The sequence below is a fragment of the Bos indicus genome, chromosome 3 (genome assembly GCF_029378745.1).
Source record: "Bos indicus isolate NIAB-ARS_2022 breed Sahiwal x Tharparkar chromosome 3, NIAB-ARS_B.indTharparkar_mat_pri_1.0, whole genome shotgun sequence".
Classification (NCBI taxonomy): Eukaryota; Metazoa; Chordata; class Mammalia; order Artiodactyla; family Bovidae; genus Bos; species Bos indicus.
This window is the reverse complement of record NC_091762.1, coordinates 113,628,405-113,652,709: the sequence shown is the minus strand read 5'-3', so window position 1 is coordinate 113,652,709 and position 24,305 is coordinate 113,628,405. Positions and strand designations below refer to the sequence as shown.

The window sequence follows — 24,305 nt, the reverse complement described above, 5'->3', positions numbered from 1 at the left end:
ATTTTATATTGAGCATATGTTTAAAGGATAATATTTTAATATATTTGATTCAATAAAATATATTATGAAAATTAACTGCAATCCTCTTTTTACTTTTTTTTAAATATACATACTAAAAAGCCTTCAATTACATATATGACTTACATTAGATTCCTATTGGACAATTCTGTACTAGACCATAAAGAAAACATATTAAGAAATTTTTAAAAATAGTGACTCACAAGAAACATTCTCTGATTATAATTCAAAATAATTAGAAAAAAATAAGGGAAAAATGACTGCTATAATCTTAATTATATGGGAATTAAGAAACAATCTTCTTTAAAATAAATAGAAGCCACTGACACAAAGAGCAAATCAAAAACATAAATTAAAGTAAAAAAAATGAGAGCAATTTATGCAAGATTCTAAGGGATTGAGAAAAATGTTTTATTTATGAATAAAGAAACTTCAGTTCCTCATTATTAAGAAAACATAAAAGAACTTAATGCTTACCTAAGGAAATTAGAAAAGCAGCTATAAATTAAACCAAAGGAAACAAGGATGATACCATTAACAAAAACAATAAAACAACAAGCTACAATTAATGAAATAGTAAACAAAAAGAGTAAAACGAAAGAGCAAATCCAAAAGCTATTTCTTTGAGAAGACCAATAACGTAACTCAACATATCATAAATTATAAGAAGGAGAGGAACAAAAATATTAAAAATTTAAACTTTAATCTTTCATATTTTGATGAAAATTTCCATAAACATTTAAAGGAGTCACATCTAAGGGTAAACCAAATCAAATAAATGAGAATGACAAAAATTTCAAAATAAAAATTTAACGGAACAAAAATGATAACTCTTGAGAATTACAGGGTAAATGTTCTTACATGTACCAAATAAATTGGCACAAACATATCTAAATGCTTCCAGATGACATAACTTGTCATGCTGGGCACCTTTTAATAATGATACTAGATACTATTTGCATGTTCACCGTGACAACATTAAGGTCAGAATGGTTAGGTCTGCCGCCCATGGACATTCAACTACAAAAATGAGGGTGAAGATGTGAGCAAATGCTGTTAACTCTAGAGAATATATTCACACCGAAAAACTAAAAGGAAAACAGCAGCATTTACTTTTCAAACTCTTCCCTCATTTTCACTATTTACAAATCTAATAGATACATACATATTTTATAATTGAACAAATGCATTGCACGAAAAAAGAAGAAAACAAAGTAGAATAGATCTTTTGTGGTGTGGGCAAAAAAAAAAGAAAACTGAAGTTAGAGTCCTGTGCAATAATGAATGCATTCACATAAAGAGATATAAAAATATGACTACAAAAACTCTAACAGATCTAAAGTCATGGAAATTAATATAAATCCAGTATATGTCATATAAATGGGCAAAAAAAAAAAAAGAGGGCTAACTAAGTAGATTAAAAAACAAATCCTGCTCCAAGAGTCCTATTTTGATTAAACCCAAATATTCAGGGTTAACATAGGAAGACTCTGAAACCATGAGGAAAGTGGTAGTTTCCATCATGGAAATTTGGGGTGCAGTGACCAGGGCTGGGGTAGGTGTGGTGATGCGGTCAAACCCTTCCTCTTTGAGACTCAGTTCTCAACCTCACTGCCTTCCTCCCGTCCACTGTGTTCATAGACTCAGATCAACCTCCTCTCCAGCCCCCACCACCAGCCTTTGATGACTTCAATGTCCCGTGAAGGAGAACTACCTGACATGGAATCCAACTGTGCACATCCCCACATTTTACTCCAGACCCCAACTCCTGGTCAAAAGACTTCCGGTCAGCACAGCTCCATCCCTGAGGAGCTGGACTCAGCTATTGCTTTCTCTGATCACAGAGACCGCAACTTCTCTCTCTGGTATGGTCTCACTTCCACTTGATTTATTCAGTCCCTCTGAAACTTCTGCTTCCTTTCGGGATCTAGGTCTCCTGTGACCACACCTCAGCGGCTTCCAAGCCAAAACCCATTAAAACAATCAGGTCAACCAATGCAATCTGTCAGTTCTTCCTTTTGAAATGGAGTCAGACCCCATGGTCCTTACTGGCCATGTCCTCTGTCTACCTTTTGTCTGAGGAAAAACCTTTAGTCAAAGAACGAGTATAGTCAGAGAAATGAGAAAATGCAAAAACAAAGGAAAACAGTCCAAAAAAACTAAATAGTCAGTAAGCAAAGTCAAGGACCTTTAGATATAGATAGATATCTATATCTAATAGATAGATATAGATATGCTATAGATAATGCTCTGAGCCATATCCCATGAGCTGTCATAGATACTGAAACCCCCATGAGGTGGAAGAAGTTAACCCCATGGCGACCAGACTGTAGCCACGACATAGAAGCTGCCACTATTCTGAGAACTGGCCTCAAGAAAATGGGAGCAAACCGGCCCTGGGACAGATTAACTATACTGAAAACAATCAAAATGATGGTGGTCAGACCACTGATTTTGACATGACTGTCAGAGCTGACTGTGCTGTTTCTACACAGAGGCCCCTTCCCTCTGTCAGTAAAAGTGCTTGCCCCTGATTGTCCAAGGAGGGAATAAGTGTTTGGACAGGACTCGCCTCTCTGCATCCCCATCCCGGGAACATTCATCCAAGCAAACTTTCACATCCACCAGTCTTGCTTCTTTATTGTCTTTTGAGCCGCAAGCAACCAGACTCCACTTTGCTTACAGTCTATTGAACACCCTCGGGCAAAATCCCCTGAAGGATAAATTCACAGCTCAAGTTCCTGCTCCTACCCGCTGGAGAAAATCGCACAATAGTTAAACCGATGCCTTTACAAAAGGGCAATCACGGTGGAATCACACCACTGCCTGTCGATCCTATCACACACCCTCAGTCCTGCCTCCCACTCCTCTCAGATATCATTGGAAGCCTTTACTGCCCTCCTGGAGGCACGTTAACAATGCATCTCACCACAGACGGTGAGGAGGAGAATGAGAAGGGGAAATCATCAGAAAGACCAGTACATAACAAAACACCCTGAACTATTATTGTTTTTTAAAAAATAAAATGTGCTCCACTGGGAAAACTGATTGAACAAAAGCAGCAGTACACACCTGAGATAAAGGTTTCCTGTTGGCACAGTTGATGCCCCCAATGAACACCATGTTGGGCATGATCGGCCGCGGGTAGTCCATCACAAAGTCTCCTCTGAACAGCCACACGGATCCAGAGGCAAGAATCTCCACCAGTGACACCTGTCTCTGAAGAAGCTCAGAGGCCATACGTTCATAAGGAGTGAGAGAAACCTGGCAAATGTACTTCAAGCCCAAAGGGTAGAGCATGTTCTTGACCCTTTGGAAGAATGTCATGTGGTCTGAATTCATTGTTAACAACCTAGGAATGTATGAGAAAGGGTTTGGGCATGCTGTGCTCTCAACATCTAAGTCACAGGGAAGGAAACGCAAGAAAAACACAGCAGGAATGGACAGGTACTTAGCCAGCACTGCCCCGCAGGGGTAAACAGGGTCTGTTAAAACCACGTCGAAGGAACTGGCATTCAGGTCTCTGATCAGGTCCTTGTTATACAATAGTGCCTCACAAGACCTTGCAAAGAACAAAGACACATTTTTCAATGTTGCCATAGTTTCCAAAAACCATGTTAGAAAATGTGCTCTTTCAAAAAACTCATCAGGGCGGCCCTTCATGATGGAATCAAACTCGTCCCGGGTGTACGGAATGGTGTAGGTTTTCGTGGTGAAAAAGTCGTCTGCCTTGATGTACAGGTTCACCTCCGGAGCAACGACCACTGCCTGGTGACCTCTGGCGTGGAGCTCCCGCACAGCCTCCCGCATGCTGAGCCAGTGGCTGCCCTCCATGGGGACCACCAGCACCTTCCCAGCCTCAGCCCATCGCCCAACGCACAGACAGAGCAGGAGTCCAGCCAGCACCTGCCACCGAAGCTGCAGTCCCAGGGCCATCTCCGCACAAACCAGAAGCTACTGAGTCTCTGGTTGGGCTGTGCCACCTATATGTGTTCCCTTATCTTTATTTTATCATCAAGTCACTTAAGCAAAATGGCATGTCATTGGAAGGCAAGGATTGATGATTACACCATATATTATAGGATATGTCTATGCCTGTGTCTTATCACCTCTGCTTTCACCCAGAAAGAACACTCCCCCTTATCTTGGAAAAACTCCTCTGACTCTGCTGCTCCCTCTGGGGAACATTCTAGTTCACTCTCTTGTTCTTCATCCAAGACCCATAGCAAGACTGTGCCTGTCCTTTCGCTTGGTCACCTCCTACCTCTCTGCTAACCGTGTTGTCTGGGGCTGGACTGAACGCTGAGGAGTCACCTCTGCCCCAGTCCCCATCCAGAACCTCTTCTGGATGTGACCTTATCTGAGAACTCTTGAATCTCTTTCCCCGCCCATTCATGGGTGAACACAGAACACATCCAGGGAAACATATAACATTGCTAAGACAGCTTTCTCTCAGCCAAAAGGGGATGGTGGCTCTCTGGTTTGTTCCTGTTCCACACTGGACACCTCTTGTACTGTTCAGGAGACAGTCATTGGAGCAGCCATCAGATATGGAAACATCTGAAAAGATCTTTGATGGAGACAGCAGAAGGATTGGTTAAGAATTCTTTATCTGTCATATGGAATACATGTTGCTGTTACCTAAAGCATTGGTTTTTCCAGTAGTCATGTTCAGATGTGAGAGTGGACCATAAAGAAGGCTGAGCACCAAAGAGTTGATGGTTTCTAACTGTGGTGCTGGAGAAGACTCTTGAGAGTCCCTTGGACTGCAAAGAGATCAAACCAGTCCATCCTAAAGGAAATCAACCCTGAATATTCATTGGAAGGACTGATGCTGAAGTTGAAACTCCAAGACTTTGGCCAGCTGATGTGAACAGCCGACTCATTGGAAAAGACCCTGATTCTGGGAAGGATAGAGGGGAAGAGGAGAAGGAGGTGACAAAGGATGAGATGGTTGGAAGACATCACTGACTCAATGGACATGCGTTTGCGCAAACTGCAGAAGATAGTGAAGGACAAAGAAGCCTGCCATGCTGCAGTTCATGGAGTCACAAAGAGTTGGACAATACTTGGCAACTGAAGAAGAAGAACAACAAAGCATCAGTGGGCAAGCAGACCTTAGTAATGATACAGCAGGGTTCAAAGGGTGCCGGCCCCCGAGGTCTGGTCACCCTGGGATAGGAGGGTTTCCCCTGGCTTCAGAACAGGCTCTCTGAACTCCTCTTCTGATGCTGAAGGGGCCAGTTTTCCACTACAGTGTTTAGGGACTGAAGTGGACATTAACCTGGGCCTTCATTACACCTTACAGCTTATGTTCAGATAACAGATATCCATCTCTATATATAAAATAGATAAATAGCAAGTTCCTACTGTATATCATGGGAAGTTATTCAATACCTTGTAATAATCTATAATGGAAAAGAATCTGAAAAAGAATACATATCTGAATCACTTTACTGAACAACAGAGACTAACACAAGATTGCAAATTAATTATGCTTCAAGTTAAAAGAAGGAACAGAACTAGAGGCATCGTGCTTCCTGGTTTCAAACTGTACTACAAAGTAAAGTGATCAAAACAGTATGGTACCGATGCTAAAACAGACACGGAGTCAACGGAACAAAATATAGAGGAGAGATAACTCCACACTTATACAGGCAATTAATCCGTGACAAAGCATGTAAGACAATACAGTGGGAAAAGACATTCTCTTGAATACATGTGTTGGGAAAATTTGACAGCTACATGCCAAAGAATCAAACTGGATTAATCTCTCATGCCATGAGCAAAAACAAATTCAAAATAGAGTAAAGACTTAAATGTAAGACCTAAAATCATAAAATTTCTAGTAGAAAACATAGGCAGTATGCTCTTTAACTTTGATATTAGTAATACATATTTTGGGAGGATATGACTCCTCAGACAAGAGAAATAAAAGTAAAATAAACAAATGGACTTTATCAAACTAAAATCTTTTGATCAGCAAAGAAAATTACAAGCAAAAGGGAAAGGCCACTTACCGAATGGAAGAAGATATTTGCAAATGATATATCTAATAATAGGCTAATATCCAAAGTACACAAAGAATTCATACAAGTCAACAACAACAAAATATGATTAAAAATGGGCAGAAGACTCAAACACACATTTTTCCAGAGAAGACATACAGAAGGACAACAGGCACATAAAAACATGCTTACCATCACTAATCATAAGAGAAATACAGACCAAATCATAAAAAACTATTGCCTCACACCTGTCAAAATGACTATTACCAAAAAGACAATAAATAACAAGTGCTGGCAAGAATGTAGGAAAAAGGGAACTCTAGGGCATTGTTGGTGTCAATGTAAACTGGGAGAGCCACTACGGAAAACACTACGAAGATTCTCAAAAAGGTAAAAATAGGACTACCGTATGATCCAGAAATTCTACTCCTGGGTATTCCTACAAAGAAATGGAAAGCACTAATTAGAAAAGCTATATACATCCCTGTGTTTTTCGTATTGCTGTTTGCAATAGCCAAGACATATTGGCTATTGAATATTACTCAGCCATAAGAAAGAAAGAAATCTTATCACTTGCAACAACATGGATGCACCTAGAGGGTATTATGCTAGTGAAGTAAGAGAAAGACAAATGCTGTATGATTTCACTTACATGTGGGGAAAAAGACAAAGCAAATGAACAAGCATGACAAAACAAATGGACTCATCGATACAGAGAGCAAAGAAGCAGCTGACAGAGGGGTGGGGAGGGGAAAGGAGAGAGAAGGGTAAGGGGGGTGAAAATGCAAACTGCCTTGTGGTATATGCACAATGGAATATTACACAGCCATAGAAAAGGACACATTTGAGTCAGCCCTAATGAGGTAGATGAACCCAGAGCCTGTTATACAGAGTGAAGAGGTCAGAAAGAGAAAAACAAATATATATTAATGCATATATTGGAGAAGGACATGGTAACCCGCTCCAGTATTCTTGCCCAGAGAATTCCACGGACAGAGGAACCTGGTGAGCTACAGTCCATGGAGTCACTCAGAGTGAGACATGACTGACTGACACTCTCTTTCAATGCATGTACATGGCATCTAGAAAGCCGGTACTAATGAGCCTGTCTGCAGAGCAGTGATGGAGACACAGGCATAGAGAACAGACTTGTGGACACAGTGAGGGAAGGAGAGGGGGCATGAATTGAGAGAGTAGCAGGGAAACATATAAATTACCATATGTGAAATACATAGCCAGTGGAACTTTGCTGTATGATGCAGGGAGCTCAAATCAGGCGCAACCTAGAGGGGTGACAACCTAGAGGGGTGGGGTGGCGTGGGAGATGGGGAGGGGTTCAGAAGAGAGGAGTCATACGTATACCTATGGCTGATTCATGTTGATGTATGGCAGAAACCAACACGATTTTGTAAAGCAATTATCCTCAAATTAAAAAGTGTTTTAAAGGATCCAAACTTCCAGTTGCAAAGTAAATGTCACAGGTATGAAATAAGAGTGCATGAAATAGAGTCAAAAGTTATGTAATACCTTTCTACTGTGAATATCATAACTGGGTTTATCGTGGTGATTCTTTTGACGGGTATGGAAGTACTGAATCACTATGTTGTCTAACAGAACTAACATAGCACTGTGGTCAATTATATTTCAAAAATCAACAAATGCATAGAAATGGAAATCAAATTTGTGGCTACCAGAGGCAGAGAGCAGGGGCAAAGGGGAGTTGGATGAAGGCAGTCTAAGCGGACAAGCTTCAATTATGAGAGAAATAAGGACAGGGGTGTAATGTATAACATGATAGATATATTTAACACTGTTGTATGTTACATATGAACATCATTAAGAGAATATTCTAATAATTCTCATCACAAGGTAAAAAATTTTTTCTGCTCCTTTAATTTTGTATCTATATAAGATGATGAGCGATCACTAAACTTGTTATAGCAATCACCTCATGATCTAGAAAAGTCAAATCACTCTGCCATCCACTTTAAGCTTATTCAGGGCTGCCTGTCAATTATATCTCAGTAAAACTGAAAGAAATAATAGCAAACGAACACCTTAAAAATTTTTACACTGAGTGTATCTTTAAAGGACAATATTATATATATATATATATATATATATATATATATCTGATTTAATAAAATATACTATTAAAATTAATGTAACCCTCTTTTTGCTTTTCTAAATATGCCAACTACAAAGCTTTCAGTTACACATGTGGTATGCATTATACTTCTATTGGATAATTCTGTAATAGATCAGAAAGAAGACCTATTAAGAAATTTTTTATAGCAATGACTTCACATGGAGAAGGCAATGGCACCCCACTCCTGTACTCTTGCCTGGAAAATCCCATGGACGGAGGAGCCTGGTAGGAGGCCGTCTATGGGGTCGCACAGAGTCGGACACAACTGAAGTGACTTAGCAGCAGCAGCAGCAGTGACTTCACAAGAAACGTTCTCTGATTACAATCCAAAATAAATAGAAAAAATAGGAGAAAAGTAACCACAATAAATCTTAACCACATGGGAACTAAGAAGCAACCTTGTTAACACCAGCAACAACAAACGGCAGGGCTCCCCTAGTGGCTCAGTGGTTAAGAATCCACCTGCAATTGCAGGAGACCCAGGTTCAATCACTGATCTGGGGAAGATCCCACATGCCTCAGAGCAGTGGAGCCCGAGGGCCACACCTACTGAGCCTGTGCTCTAGAGCCTGGGAACCACAACTGAGGAACCCATGTCCCACAGCTACTGAAGCCGGCATGCCCTGGAGCCTGTGCTCCCCGACAAGAGAAGCCTGAACATTGCAACAAAGAGTAGACCCTGCTTGCGGCAACTAGAGAAAAGCCTGAGCAGCAACAGAGGTTCAGCGCAGCCAAAAATAAACAAACAACTAATAAAATTATTTTTCAAAAGCAGATAGTCACTGACTCAAAGAGGAAATCAAAAACAAAAGTTTGAGTTAAGAAATAGAAAGAATATGAGAACAATTTATTTCAAAATCTAAGGGATCTAAGAAATGCTTTATTTATGACCATCAATTCTTTATTATTAGGAAAACAAAAGAAAAGAAAATTAATGCTTACCTAAGGAAAGCAGAAAAACAGCTATAAAATTAACTAAGCAAGGATGACATCATCAATAAAAAAATAAGTGGCAATCAATGAAATAGAAAACAAAAATAGTAAAAAGAACAAGCAAACCCAAAAGCGATTTCTTTGAGAAGACCAGTAAAATAATTCAACGTGTCATAAATCTTAAGAAGGAGAAGAAACAAAAATGCAAAAGATTTAGATTTTAATATTTCATATTTTGAAAAAAATTGTCCATTAACATTCAAAGCCATCACCTCTAAGGGTAAAGTGAAAGTCGTTCAGTCATGTCCGATTCTTTGTAACCCCATGGACTGTAGCCCACCAGGCTCCTCTGTGCACGGGATTCTCCAGGCAAGAACACTGGAGCGGGCAGCCATTCTCTTCTCCAGGGGACATTTCAGACCCAGGAATGAAACCGGAGTCTCCTGCATTGCAGGCGGATTCTTTACCATCTGAGCTACCATGGAAGCCCACCTCCAAAGGTAAACCTCTAAGTGTAAACACACTACATAAATGAGTGACAAAATCTCAAAGTAAAAACAACAGTTTAGTGGAGCAAAAGTAATTAACAGTGTGTGTACCGTGGTAACACTTGGAAATTTCAGTGTACATGATTTTTCACGTACCAAAGAAATCGGCACAAACATATCCAAATGCCTTCAGATGATACACCATGTCTTCTGGGCACGTTATAATAATGATAATAGATACTATTTGTGTGTTTACAATGACAGTATAAAGTCAGAATAGTTAGGTCACACGGCCAAGGGAATTCAGCTAGAAAAACGGGAGTGAGGATTTGAATCAATGCAGTTACCTCTAGAGAACATATTCACACAGAAAAACTAGAAAGAACGGAGTGGCAAATGCTTTTTAAATGCTTCAGTACTTTCCACCTTTTACAAATCTAGTCGATACATACATATTTTACAATTGGACAAATGCATTGCATACAGGAAGAAAACCAAGTAGAATAGATTGTGGTGTGAGCAAAAATGAAATGTGAAGATAGAGCCCTTTGCCATAATAAATACAGTAATGTAAAGGGATATAAAAGTAAGAATACAAAAACCATAAGAGATCCAAAGTCATGGAAGTTACTACAAACTCAGTACAAGTCATATAAGTGGGCAAAAAAAAAGGGGGGCTAAGTAGATTAAAAGACAAACCCTGCCCCTATGAGTCCTATTTCAATTAAACCCAAATATTCAGGGTTAACATGGGAAGACTCTGAAACCATGAGGAAAGTGGTAGTTTCCATCATGGAAACTTGGGGTGCAGTGACCTGGGCTGGGGTAGGTGTGGTGATGTGGTCAAAAACTTCCTCTTTGAGACCCACTTCTCAACATCACTGCTCAGTCTTCCCTGCTCTCCAGGCCTCATCACTAGTCTTTGATGACGTCCCACCTTAAACACCTACCTAACATGCCATTCAGCTATGTATATCCCCACATCTTACTCCAGACCCCAACTCCTGCTCAGAGACTTACGGCAGGCACAGCTTCATCTCTGAAAAGTTGGACCCAATTATTTCTTTCTCCAATCACAGAAACCCAGACTTTTCTCTCCACTATGGTCCCACTTCCACTTAATTTATTCAAAAACTTCTCCTTCCATTTGGCATTTAATTCTCCTGTAACCACACCTCAATCTCTTCCAAGACAAAACCACTAAGAACTATCAGGTCAACAGATGCAATCTACCAATTCTTTCTTGGTTTTGATGGTGCCAGACCCCATGGTCCTTACTGGCCATGTCCTCTGTCTGCCTTCTGTCTGTGGAAAACCTTTAGCCCAAGAATGACGTTAGTCAACGAAGTGAGAAAATGCAAAAACAAAGGAAAACAGTCCAACAAAACTAAATAGTCAGTAAGCAAAGTCAAGGACCTTTAGTTCCTCCTCAGGGGCCATAGATAATGCTCTGAGCCCTATCCCGTGAGCTGTCATAGACACTGAAACCCCCATGAGGTGGAAGAAGTTAACCCCATGGTGACCAGATGTAGCCATGACATAGAAGCTGCCACCATTCTGAGAACTGGCCTCAAGGAAATGGGAACAAACTGGCCCTGGGACTGAAGATTAACTGTACTCAAAGCAATTAAACCTGGAGAAGGAAATGGCCACCCACTCCAGTATTCTTGCCTGGAAAATTCCATGGAAAGAAGAGCCTGGCAAGCTACCATCAATGGGGTCACAAAGAATTGGCCACAACTGATCGACTGAGCACCAAAAATTAACATGATGGTGGTCAGACCACTGACACCAATTTCAAGATGACTGTCAGAGCTGACTGTGCTGTTTCTACACAGAGGCCCCTTCCCTCTGTCAATAAAAGCTCTTGCCTCAGATTGTCCAAGGAGGAAATAAGTGTTTGGACAGGACTCTCCTCTCTCCACCTGCTTCCTGGAAACATTCATCCAAGCAAACTTTCACATCCACCAGTCTTGCTTCTTTACTGTCTTTTGAGCTACAAGCAACCAGACTCCACTTTGCTTACACTTCTGTTGAACACCCTCAGGCAAAATCCTCTGGAGGATAAATTCACAGCTCAAGCACCTGCTCCTACTCCGCTGGAGAAAACCGCACAACAGTTAAACCGATGCCTTTATTAGGGGGCAATCACGGTGGAATCACACCACTGCCTGTCAATCCTATCACACACCCTCAGCCCTGCCTCCCACTCCTCTCAGAGATCATTGGAAGCCTTTACTGCCCTCCTGGAGGCACGTTAATAGTGCATCTCACCACAGATGGTGAGGAGGAGGAGGAGAGGTAGAAATCAGAAAAACCAGTACATAACAAAACACCCTGAACTGTTGTTTTTTAAAAAATAAAATGCGCTCCACTGGGAGCACTGATTGAACAAAAGCAGCAGTACACACCTGAGATAAAGGTTTCCTGTTGGCACAGTTGATGCCCCCAATGAACACCATGTTGGGCATGATTGGCCACGGGTACTCCACCACAAAGTCTTCTCTGAACAGCCACACGGATCCAGAGGCAAGAATCTCCCCCAGTGACACCTGTCTCTGAAGAAGCTCAGAGGCCATACGTGCATAAGGAGTGAAGGTAATCAGGCAAATGTACTTCAGGGCCAGAGGGTAGAGCATGTTCTTGACCCTTTGGAAGAATGTCATGCGGTCTGGATTCGTTGTTAATATCCTAGGAACACATGAGAAAGGGTTTGGGCACACTGTGCCCTCAGCATCTAAGTCGCAGGGAATAGACGCAAAAAAAATACACATCAGGAATGGACAGGTACTTAGCCAGCACTGCCCCACAGGCATAAATAGGGTCCATTAAAACCACATCAGAGGAACTGGCATTCAGGTCCTTGTTACACAGAAGCCCTTTACAAGACCTTTGAAAGAGCAAAGACACATTTTCAAAGCCCCCATAGTTTGCAACATCATCGTTACAAAATGTACTCTTTCAAAACTCAGAATAAAATGGCCCTACATGAGGAAATCAAATTCATTCTGGGTATACAGAACGGTGTAGCTTTTCGTGATGAAAAAGTCCTCTGCTTTGATGTGCACATTGACCTCCAAAGACAGGACCACTGCCGGTGACCCCTGGCGTGGAGCTCCCGCACAGCCTCCCGCATGCTGAGCCAGTGGCTGCCCTCCATGGGGACCACCAGCACCTTCCCAGCCTCGGCCCATCGCCCGGCGCACAGACAGAGCAGGAGTCCAGCCAGCACCTGCCGCCGAAGCTGCCATCCCAGGGCCATCCCTGCACAAGCCAGACTGTCTGGTCTGTGCCATCTGTATTTGTTGCCTTTATCTTATCACCAAGTCACTTAGGCAAAATGGCATGTCATTGGAAGGCAGCGTGCCCTCCTTACATTAATCATTACAGGATAAGTCCATGCCTGGGTTTCATCACCTCTGATTTCACCCAGGGAAAGGTTACCCACCTTATCTTGGAAAAACTCTTCTGACCTGCTGCTCCCAATGGGGAGCATTCTAGTTCACGCTCTTGTTCTTCATCCAATTTCTAAAGCAAGACTGTGTCTGCCCTATTCCCTTGGTCACCTCCTACCTGTCTGCTAACCCTGTTCTCTGGGGCTGGACTGAACTCTGAGGAGTCACCTCTGCCCCAGTCCCCACCCAGAACCTCTGCTGCATGTGACCTTATCTGAGAACTCTTTAAACTCTTTCCCCCCATCATGGGTGAATATGGAGCACATCCAGGGAAACATATAACATCCCAAGAACAGCCTTCTCTCAGCAGGGAGGGGATGGTGGCTCTCTGATTTGCTCTGGTTCCAAACTGGACACCTCGTGCACTCCCCAGAGAGAGTCTGTTGGAGCAGCTGCCCGATATGGAAACATCTGGAAGGATCCTTAAGGACAACAGCAGAAGGGCTGCTTGAGAATTCTTTCTCTGCCTCATGGAGTAGAACTTCCTGTTACCTAAACCATCAGTGGGCAAGGCAGCTTTTTGTAATGACAGTGGGGTTCGGAGGGTGCCAGGCTCCAGGACCTGTTGCACTTTGGACAGGAAGGAAGTCCCCATGCCTCTGTGCAGGCTCTGTGAATCCTCTTCTGATGCGGACCCCACTAGGCTTCCACTGCTCTGTGTAGGGACTGAAGTGCGCATTATTCTGGATCTTTATTACATCTTGAAGTTTATGTTCAGGGCTTCCCACGTGGAACAGTGGTAAAGAATCCTCCTACAAATGCAGGAGACACAGGACATGTGGGTTCAATCCCGAGGTTGGATGTAGGAAGATCCCCTAGAATAGGAAATGGTAACCCACAATAGTATTCTTGCCTGGAAAATTCCACAGACAGAGGAGTCTACATAAACTGTACAAAAAAGGTTTTAATGACCCAGACAACAATGAAGGTGTGCTCACTCACCAAAGCCAGACATCACAGAGTGTGAAGTCAAGAGGGCCTTAGGAAGCATTACTACAAAAAAAGCCAGTGGAGGTGAAACAATTCCAGCTGATCTGTTTAAAATCCTAAAATTGAGGCTGTTAAAGTGCTCTACTCAATACCCCAGCATATTTGGAAAACTCAGCAGTGGCCACAGGACTAGAAAAGGACAGTTTTCATTCTCATCTCAAAGAATGGCAATGCCAAAGAATGTTCCAACTACTGGACAATTGGGCTTACTTCACATGCTAGCAAAGTAATGTTCAAAATTCTTCAAGTCAGGCTTCAACAATACATGAACCGTGAACTTCCAAATGTTCAACCTGGTTTTAGAAAAGGCAGAGGAACCAGAGATCAAATTGCCAACAATCGTTGAATCATCAAAAAAGCAAGAGAGTTCCAGAAAAACATCTATTTCTGCTTTATTGACTATGCCAAAGCCTTTGACTGTGTGGATCACAATAAACTGTGGAAAATTCTGAAAGAGATGGGAATACCAGACCACCTGACCTGCCTCCTGAGAAATCTGTGTAGCTCAAGAAGTAACAGTTAGAAGTAGACATGGAACAACAGACTGGTTCCAAATAGGAAAAGGAGTATGTCAAGGCTGTGTATTGTCACCCTGTTTATTTAACTTATACGCAGAGTACATCATGAGAAATGCTGGGCTGGAAGAAGCACAAGCTGGAATCAATTGCCCGGAGAAATATCAATAACCTCAGATATGCAGATGACACCACCCTTATGGCAGAAAGTGAAGAAGAACTAAAGAGCCTCTTGATGAAAGTGAAAGAGGAGAGTGAAAAAGTTGACTTAAACTCAATATTCAGAAAACAAAGACCATGGTAATCCGGTCCCATCGCTTCATGGCAAATAGATGGAGAAACAGTGGAAACAGTGGCAGACTTTATTTATTTGGAGCTTCAAAATCACTGCAGATGGTGACTGCAGCCATGAAATAAAAAGACACTTACTCCTTAGAAGAAAAGTTATGACCAACCTAGACAGCATATTACAAAGCAGAGACATTACTTTGCCAACAAAGATCCGTCTAGTCAAGGCTATGGTTTTTCCAGTGGTCATGTATGGATGTGAGAGTTGGACTATAAAGAAAGCTGAGAGCCGAAGAATTGATGCTTTTAAACTGTGGTGTTGGAAAAGACTCTTGAGAGTCCCTTGGACTGCAAGGAGATCCAACCAGTCCATCCTAAAGGAGATCAGTCCTGGGTATTCATTGGAAGGATTGATGTTGAAGCTGAAACTCCAATACTTTGGCCACCTGATGCGAAGAGCTGACTCATTTGAAAAGACCCTGGTGCTGGGAAGGATTGAAGGCAGGAGAAGGGGACAACAGAGGATGAGATGGTTGGATGGCATCACCAACTTAATGGACATGAGTTTGGGTGAACCCTGGGAGTTGGTGATGGACAGGGAGGCCTGGCGTGCTGCAGTTCATGGGGTTGCAAAGAGTCAGACACAACTGAGTGACTGAACTGAACTGAGGCTTCAACACTATGTGAACCAAAACCTCCAGATGTGCAAGCTGAATTTAGAAAAGGTAGAATAAGAGATCCAATTGCCAACATCTGTTCGATCATAGAGAAAGCAAAAGGGAATTCCAGAAAAACATCTATTTCTGCTTCACTGACTACGCAAAAGCCTTTGACTGGATCACAACAAACTGAAAAATTCTAAAAGAGACGGGAATACTAAACCACGTTACCTGCCTCCCAAGAAACCTGTATGCATCTCAAGAAGCAACAGTTAGAACTGGACATGGAACAACAGACCTGTTTCAAATTGGGAAAGGAATACATCAAGGCAGTATAATGTCATCCTTCTTATTTAACTTAGATGAAAATACATCATGCAAAATGCAAAGGCTGGATGAATCACAACCTAGAATCAAGATTTCTAGGAGCAATATCAACAACCTCAGATATGCAGATGATACCACTCTAATGGCAGAAAACAAAGAATACTAAAGAGCCTCTTGATGAGAGTTAAAGAAGACAATGAAAAATCTGGCTTAAAACTCAACATTCATAAAACTAAGACCATGGCATCCAGTCCCATCACTTCATGGCAAATAGATAGGGAAAAATTGGAAACAGTGACATGTTATTTTCTTGCATTCCAAAATCATTGTGGATGTTGACTAAAGCTTCAAAAATAAAAGACACATGTTCCCTGGAAGAAAAGCTATGACAAACCTAAACAGAGTATTAAAAAGCAGAGACATTACTTTGCCAACAAAATTCAACAGAGTCAAGCTATAATTTTTACAGTGGTCATGTATGGATGTGAGTGCTGGAGCATAAAGAAGACTAAGTACCGAAGAATTGATTGTGCTGGAGAAGACTCTTAAGAGTCCTTTGGACTGCATGGAGATCAAATCAATCAATCCTAAAGAAAAGCAATCCTGAATATTCAATGGAAGGACTGAGCTGAAGCTGAAGCTCCAATACTTTAGCCACCTGAAGTGAACACCTGACTCATCGGAAAAGACACTGATGTTGGGCAAGATTGAAGGCAGGAGGAGAAGGGGACGACAGAAGATGAGATGGTTGGATGGCATCACCAAGTTAATAAACATGATTTGAGCAAGCTCCATGAGATAGTGAAGGACGGGGAAGCCTGCTGTGCTGAAGTCCATGGGGTAACTTAGCAATGGAACAACAGCAACAATTCAGGATTAATATAAGAAGACTTTGAAATGATGAGGAACACAGTAGTTCCCACCATGGAAATGTGGGGTGTGATGATGGGGCTGGGGTAGGTGTGGTGATGAGGTCAAACCCTTCCTCTCTGAAACTCAGTTTTCTTCATTACTGTGCCCTCTGCTACTGTGTTCATAGGCTCAGTTTTTCCTCCTCTCCAGCTCTGCCCCCCCCCCCCCCAGGCCTTTTACGATCTCAGTGTCCCAAGTTGATGACCCATCTGGCATGCCTCTAACTATGTACCTCCCCGCCACCCCTCCAGACCCCAACTCCTGGTCACAAGATTTCTGGTCAGCACAGGTCCATCTCTGAAAAGTTGAACTCAATTATTTCTTTCTCTCATAAGAGAGAGCCCAACTTCTGTCTCCAATATTGTCTCACTTCCACTTAATTTATTCAACCTCTCTGAAACTTCTGCTTCCTTTCAGTGTTTAGATTTCCAGTGACCACACCTAAGACCTTTCCAAGACAAAACCACGATAAACTATCAGAACAACAAATGCAGTTTGCCAGTTCTTTCCTTCTCCTATTGAACACCCTCAAGCAAAACCCATGATGGATGGATTCACAGCTCAAGCTCTTGGCTCCTACTAGATTGAGAAAACTGCACGACCATCACAACAGTGCCTTTACAAAAAGGCAGTCATGGTTGAGCCACGCAATTCTTTCTCAGACTGAATACGGACCCTCAACCCTGCCTCTCTATCCTCTCAAAGATCATCACAAGCCTACACTACCCTCCTGGAGCACTTTAACAATGGATCTCACCAAAGAGTGTTGGAAGGAGAATGGGAGGTAGCAATCTTTAGAAAGATCAGTAGATAAGTGAGCATGTGCAAGTAGGTTATTTTTAAAAAATATGTTCCACTTGGGAATTCCCTGTCAGTCTAGTGATTAGGACCCACCATTTCACTGCAAGGGCCTTAGGTTGCAGTGTGGTGAAAAAGTTTTTTAAATTTTTTTATGAAAAGATTGTGCTCCACTGGGAGCACTGATTGAGCAAAAGCAGCAGTACACACCTGAGAACCTGAGGTTTCCTGTTGGCACAGTTGATGCCCCCAGCGAACACCATGTTGGGCATGATCGGCCGCGGGTAGTCCGTCACAAAGTCTCCTCTGAACAGCCACACGGATCCAGAGGCAAGAATCTCCCCCAGTGACACCTCTCTCTGAAGAAGCTCAGAGGCCATACGTGCATAAGGAGTGAAGGTAACCAGGCAAATGTACTTCAGGCCCAGAGGGTAAAGCATGTTCTTGACCCTTTGGAAGAATGTCATGTGGTCTGGATTCATTGTTAATAACCGAGGAACATATGAGAAAGGGTTTGGGCATGCTGTGCCCTCAGCATCTAAGTCACAGGGAACAGAATGCAAAAAAAACACAGCAGGAATGGACAGGTATTTAGCCATCACTGCCCCAAAATAGGGTCTGTTAAAACCATATCAAAGGAACTGGCATTCAGGTCTCTGATCAAGTCCTCGTTATACAACAGTGCCTCACAAGACCTTGCAAAGAGCAAAGACACATTTTTCAAAGATGCTATAGTTTCCAGAAACATTGTTACAAAGTGTACTTTTTTAAAAAGTAGACGTACATGAGTCTTCAGGAAGGAATCATATTTGTCCTGTGTGTAGGGAACGGCGTACGTTTTTGTGGTGAAAAAGTCCTCTGCCTTGACGCGCACATTGACCTCCGGAACAACAACCACTGTTTGGTGACTTCTGGCGTGGAGCTCCCGCACGGCCTCCCGCATGCTGAGCCAGTGGCTGCCCTCCATGGGGACCACCAGCACCTTCCCAGCCTCGGTCCAACGCCCGGCGCACAGACAGAGCAGGAGTCCAGCCGGCACCTGCCGCCGAAGCTGCAGTCCCAGGGCCATCTCCGCACAAACCAGAAGCTACTGAGTCTCTGGTCAGGCTGTGCTGCCTATATTTGTTCCCTTATCTTATTGTATCATCAAATCACTTAAGCAAAATGGCATGTCATTGGAAGGCAGCATGCCCTCCGAACAGGATAAGACTATGCCTGTGTTTCATCACCTTTGATTTTACCCAGGGAAAGATCACATCCCCTTACCTTGGAAAATCTCCTCTGACTCTGCTGCTGTCTCTGGAGAACATTCTAGTTCACTCTCTTGTTCATCCAAGACTCGAAGCAAGACTGTGCCTGTCCATTCCCTTGGTCACCTCCTACCTCTCTGCTAGGGTTCCCTGGGGCTGGACTGAATGCTGAAGAGTCACCTATGCCCTGTTTTCTTGTGTTCCAAAATCACTGCAGATGGTGACTGCAGCCAAGAAATTAAGGACATTTGCTCCTTGGAAGACAAGTTATGACAAACCTAGACAGCATATTAAAAAGTAGACACATTAATTTGTTGACAAAGGTCCATCTAGTCAAAGCTATAGCTTTTCCAGTAGTCATATATGGATAAGTTGGACCATAAAGGAGGCTGAGCACCAGAGAATTGATACTTTTCAACAGTGGTGTTGGAGAAGGCTCATGAGGGTTTCTTGTACTACAAGTAGATCAAACCAGTCAATCCTAGAGGAAATCAGTTCTGAATATTCATTGGAAAGACTGATGCTGAAGCTGAAGCTCCAATACTTTGTCCACTTGAAGAGCCAACTCATTGGAAAAGACCCTGATGCTGGAAAAGATTGAGGGCAGGAGGAGAAGGGGACGACAGAAGATGAGATGGTTGGGTGGCATCACTGACTCAATGGACATGAATTTGAGCACACTCCAGCATATGGTGAAGAACAGGGAAGCCTGGTGTGCTGCTGTCCATGGAGTCCCAAAGATTTGGTCACAAATGAGCAACAAATGGCTGATTCCTGTGGAGGTATGGCAGAAACCACCCAATATTGTAAAGCAATTATCCTCCAAATAAAAATAAAATAAAAAATTTTAAAACTACAATGAAAAGTCACCTCACACCATTAGGATGACTATCATAAAAAAAAAGAAAAAAAGCCAACACCCAGAAAACAAGTCTTGAAGAGGATGTGGAGAAACTGGAACCCTGGCGTACTGTTGGTGGGAATGTAAAATGGTGCAGCCACAGTTGAAAATATATCCAGCCCCTCAAAAAATAAATAATAGAAATACCAAATGATCCAGCCATTCCTCTTCTAGGTATATACCCAAAAGAATTGAAGGCATGGTCTCAAGAGGTATTTGTACATCCATGTTCATAGCAACATTATTCACAACAGCAGAAGGTAAAAGTAACCCATGTTCATTGGCAGATGAATAGATAAGCCAAATGTGCTCTATCTGTAAAATGGAATACTATGCAGTCTTTTAAAAGAAGGAAATTTTGACAACATTGCTGAACCTAGAGGAAAGGAAAGTGAAAGTCGCTCAGTTGTGTCCGACTCTTTGCGACCCCATGGACTATACAATCCATGGAATTCTTTAGGTCAGAATACTGGAGTGGGTAGACTTTCCCTTCTCCAGGGGATCTTCCCAACTCAAGGATAGAACCCAGGTCTCCTGCATTGCAGGTGGATTCTTTACCAGCTCAGCCACAAGGAAAGCCCTAACACAGATACCATAAGCTAAGTAAGGAAACACAGTTTACTTAGGGGATTGGAAATGGTGGTGTTTTTTCTGCTATAGTTAGGGATATAAATCTAGACTAGGATAAAATAAATGTAGAGGCATGCAACATCATGCATGGGAAGATCTAACTCTCTAACACTCTTGATTTTGCCCCATGCTAAGCTACACATGTAGTGACAGACCAAGTACAATGTCACTGGGGTTTGTAATATTACAAAAAAATTTTTTTCAATCCACCTAGAAGCATGTGAGGCTTCTGATAGGAGTAGTTCCTATCAGACCAATACTACCAAACATATGCATCAGCCAATGTTTGAATAAACTTTTCAAGTTAAAAGAGATAGACTTCATATATATGGTAAGTTATTTTTGGAAAATTGCAAATAATATTCAATAGAGAAGGTCTTTTCAACAAATGGTGCTTGGAAAACTAGATGTCTGAATGTAAACAGTGCATTTGGACACTTACAAATGACATATAAAAGTTGAACTCAAAATGGATCAAAAACATAAATGTAAGACTGAACACTATAAAACTCTTAGACAAAGACATATGACAACATTTCACTATCTTGTATTTGGTGAAGATTTCTTGAAAATTACAACAAAGCATAGCTCATAAAAAAACAACACATTGGACTTTGAAAATTTTTAAGTGCATGTATTAAAAGATATTATCAACAGAGTACAAAGGCAAACCATAGAATGGAAGAAAATATTTACAAATCATATATCTGATAAGGGATTAATATATCCAGAATATATAGAGAACTCCTATAACTCAACAACAACAAAAAGACTTGATTCAAAAATGGACAAAGGACTTAGACATTTCTTGAGAGAATATGTGCAAATGACTAATGAGCAATGAAAAAGATGCTCAATATCATTAATCACTAGGGAAATCAGATATCACCTTACACCATTAGGAAACTGATCATTTAAAAAAAAAAACAGAAAACAGGTCTTGAAGAAAATGTGGAAAAATTAGAACCCTCATGTACTGGGAATGTTATGGTGATGGGAATGTAAATGGTGTAGCACTCGTACATCAATGTAATGTACAAGTGTAACATACAACGTGTAATGTACAATAAAATGTACATCCCATCTGTGTAATGATGATGGGAATGTAAAGGGTGTAGCCACTGTGGACATAGTATGGAAGGTCCTCAAAAAATTAAGAACAGAAATACCAGGTGATCCATCCATTCCACTTCTAGGTATACACAGAAAAAAAACATTGAAAAAAGTCTCAAAAAGGTATTTGTACATCCATATTCATAGCAGCATTATGCACAACTATAGAAGGGAAAGCAACCCTTTCATTGGCAGATAAACAGATAACAAGTTTGGTCTAGCTATATAATGGAATATTATTTGGCCTTAAAAAGGAAGGAAATTCTGACAACATGATTGAACCTAGAGGACAAGATACTAACGGAAATATGTCAGTATCAAATATGAAAATATTGTATGACTCCACTAATATGAGGTACCTAGAGAAGTCAAACTTATAGAGACAGGAAGTAAAATGGTGGTTACTACAGACTATGGAGTGTGGGAAACTGCAGAGATGTTGTTTAAGGGGTATACAGTTCCAGCTTTTCAAGATGAAGAGTTCTGGAAAATGGTTGTACAACAATATGACTGTAATTAACACTACTAAACTGTACACTTGAAAATGGTTAACAGGGCAAATCTTATGTTAGAGGTATTTTATCACAATTTAACATTGTTAAAAAGCAAATTTTATGAGGAAACACAGCAGGCATAAACCTGTGTGCAACAACCCAGCAGCTATATGTTAAAGTAAAAACTATTAAAAATTCCAAAAGCAAATTGAGCAAAATTCAGTTAAATGAAGATATATTTTAAGACATCATTTTCAGAATTGGGCACATTGAGCTTTCTTTAATAAAAAAAATTGAAAATGTACATCTTTGGACTTATCTATGAAACATTGTGTGTGTGTGTGTGTGTGTGTGTGTGTGTGTGTGTGTGTGTGTGTGCGCGCACACGCTAAGTCACTCACTTGTGTCTGACTCTTTGCAACCCCATGGACTGTAGCCTGCCAGGCTCCTCCATCTATGGGATTTTCCAGGCAAGAGTGCTGGAGTGGATTGCCATTTCCTTCTCCAGGGGATCTTCCCGACCCAGGAATTGAACCTGGGTCTCCCGCATTGTGGGCAGACGCTTTACCGTCTGAGCCACCAGGGAAGCCCTAATATGCCATAGATATGATTCAAAAGTGGCACTTTCCAGTGCAGTGTTTTGGGGTAAAATGTAGCTCCCCAAAAAGGCTACTGTCAGTATCTATATCACCATGATGATCTCTATTTGCCTTCTGCCTCTCTGGGATGCTCTTCTAAATCATCAGGTGGGTCTGATCCAGGCTCCTTTCAGAATATTGTTTATTCCCTGGGTCTTAGAGTGTGTGAGATTTTGTGTGCACCCTTTGAAAGTGGAGTCTCTATATCCTATAGTTCCTTGGCTCTCCAAGCGGAGGAGGCACAGTATAATCAAGACCAATACACCTGGGCAGATGATCCACATATAGAGGATAATTATAATTGCTGAGGCTTTCCCTAAGGAGTAAAGCCTATGAACCCACACTGAGCCTCCCAGCTTGGGGTCCAGAACCAGGAAGAAGAGCTCCCAGAATACTGGGCTTGGAAGGCCAGTGGGGCTTACTTTTACTTTCAGGAGAGTCAGATATGACTGAGCGACTTCACTTATGCCATATTAGCCTTAGGACCCAGCCCCACCCATCAGCCTGTCAACACCAGTACTGTGTTGCCTCAAGTATAGGAGATAGTTGAGTGGAGACACAAACTGGCTCACTAACAGGACGACTGTCTTAAGACTTGCTGAGATCCCAGCTACCTGGGACATGGACTCATCCACCAGAAGCCCCAGGACCTGGCCCTGTCCTCCAGGGGGCCCAGGGTGTGGAATCACCTACTAGTGCACTAGCTCCAGCCCAGGGAACTCTGGGCCGCAGTCCACCCTCCAGCATGCTGACACCAGGTCCATCCCCCAGGCCTTACAGCAAGACACTCCGGGACCCAGTAACCAGCGTGTCACCATTAGATATATATGGAGAGACAGATACGGCCACAACAGAGGAGCACCCGAATGCAAAAAGCAAGCATTAACAGACATAAAAAGAGAAGTTGACAGCAAACAACCGTATTAGTGTACTTTAAAATTCCACATACATTAATAGACACGTCATTCAGATAGAAAATCAATAAGGGAACACTGGCCTTAAACAACACATTAGATCACTTAGATTTAATCAACATACATAGACCATTCCATCCAAAAGCAGCAGTAAACACATTCTTTTCAAGGGAACATGGAACGTCCCCCGGGATAGATCACATGTAAGGCCACAAAACAAGTCTCAGCAGATTTAAGAAGACTGAGATCACATCAAGCACATTTTCCAATCATGATGTTATGAAACCAAAACTCAACTACAAAGAAAAAACTGGAAAAACACAAACACATGGAGGGTAACCCATGTACAACAACCAATCAATGGGTCACTGAAGAAATAACAAAGGAAATTAAAAATAACCCATGTACAACAACCAATCAATGGGTCACTGAAGAAATAACAAGGGAAATTAAAAATAACCCATGTACAACAACCAACCAATGGGTCACTGAAGAAATAACAAAGGAAATTAAAAATAACCCATGTACAACAACCAATCAATGGGTCACTGAAGAAATAACAAGGGAAATTAAAAATACTTGGAAACAAATGAAATTGAAAACTCAATAGTCCAAAATCTGTGGGAAACAACAAAAGCAGTTCTAAGAAGGAGGTTTATAGCAATACAAGTGTACATCCAGAAATAAGAGAAATCTCAAATACATAACCTAACCTTATACCAAAAGTAAATAAAAGAATATATGAAATCCAAGACAGTATACAGAAAAAAATACAAATAAGAGCTGAAATATAAAAGCTAAGTGAAATGAAGAACTCTTTCTTTG

General features: G+C 41.7%; 1 protein-coding gene and 2 pseudogenes across 3 annotated transcripts in view; all 3 read right to left on the bottom strand.

The window, feature by feature from the left end:
* The window catches only part of LOC109556548 (UDP-glucuronosyltransferase 1A1-like), a 118,611-nt gene that overhangs the window by 26,092 nt on the left and 68,214 nt on the right, over window positions 1-24,305 (bottom strand). Inside the window, exon 1 of one of the 3 annotated variants that reach the window (XM_019957945.2) lies at window positions 3,091-3,969. The exons of the other annotated variants lie outside the window; for them this stretch is intronic. Coding sequence (XP_019813504.2) covers window positions 3,091-3,954 — 864 coding nt within the window. The 5' untranslated portion in view covers window positions 3,955-3,969. Of the gene's footprint in view, window positions 1-3,090; window positions 3,970-24,305 lie in introns of those variants that run through there. 3 annotated transcript variants of the gene reach the window in all.
* Window positions 9,206-14,382, bottom strand: LOC139182294 (UDP-glucuronosyltransferase 1A3 pseudogene; annotated as a pseudogene).
* On the bottom strand, window positions 14,415-18,609 carry LOC109556930 (UDP-glucuronosyltransferase 1A3-like; annotated as a pseudogene).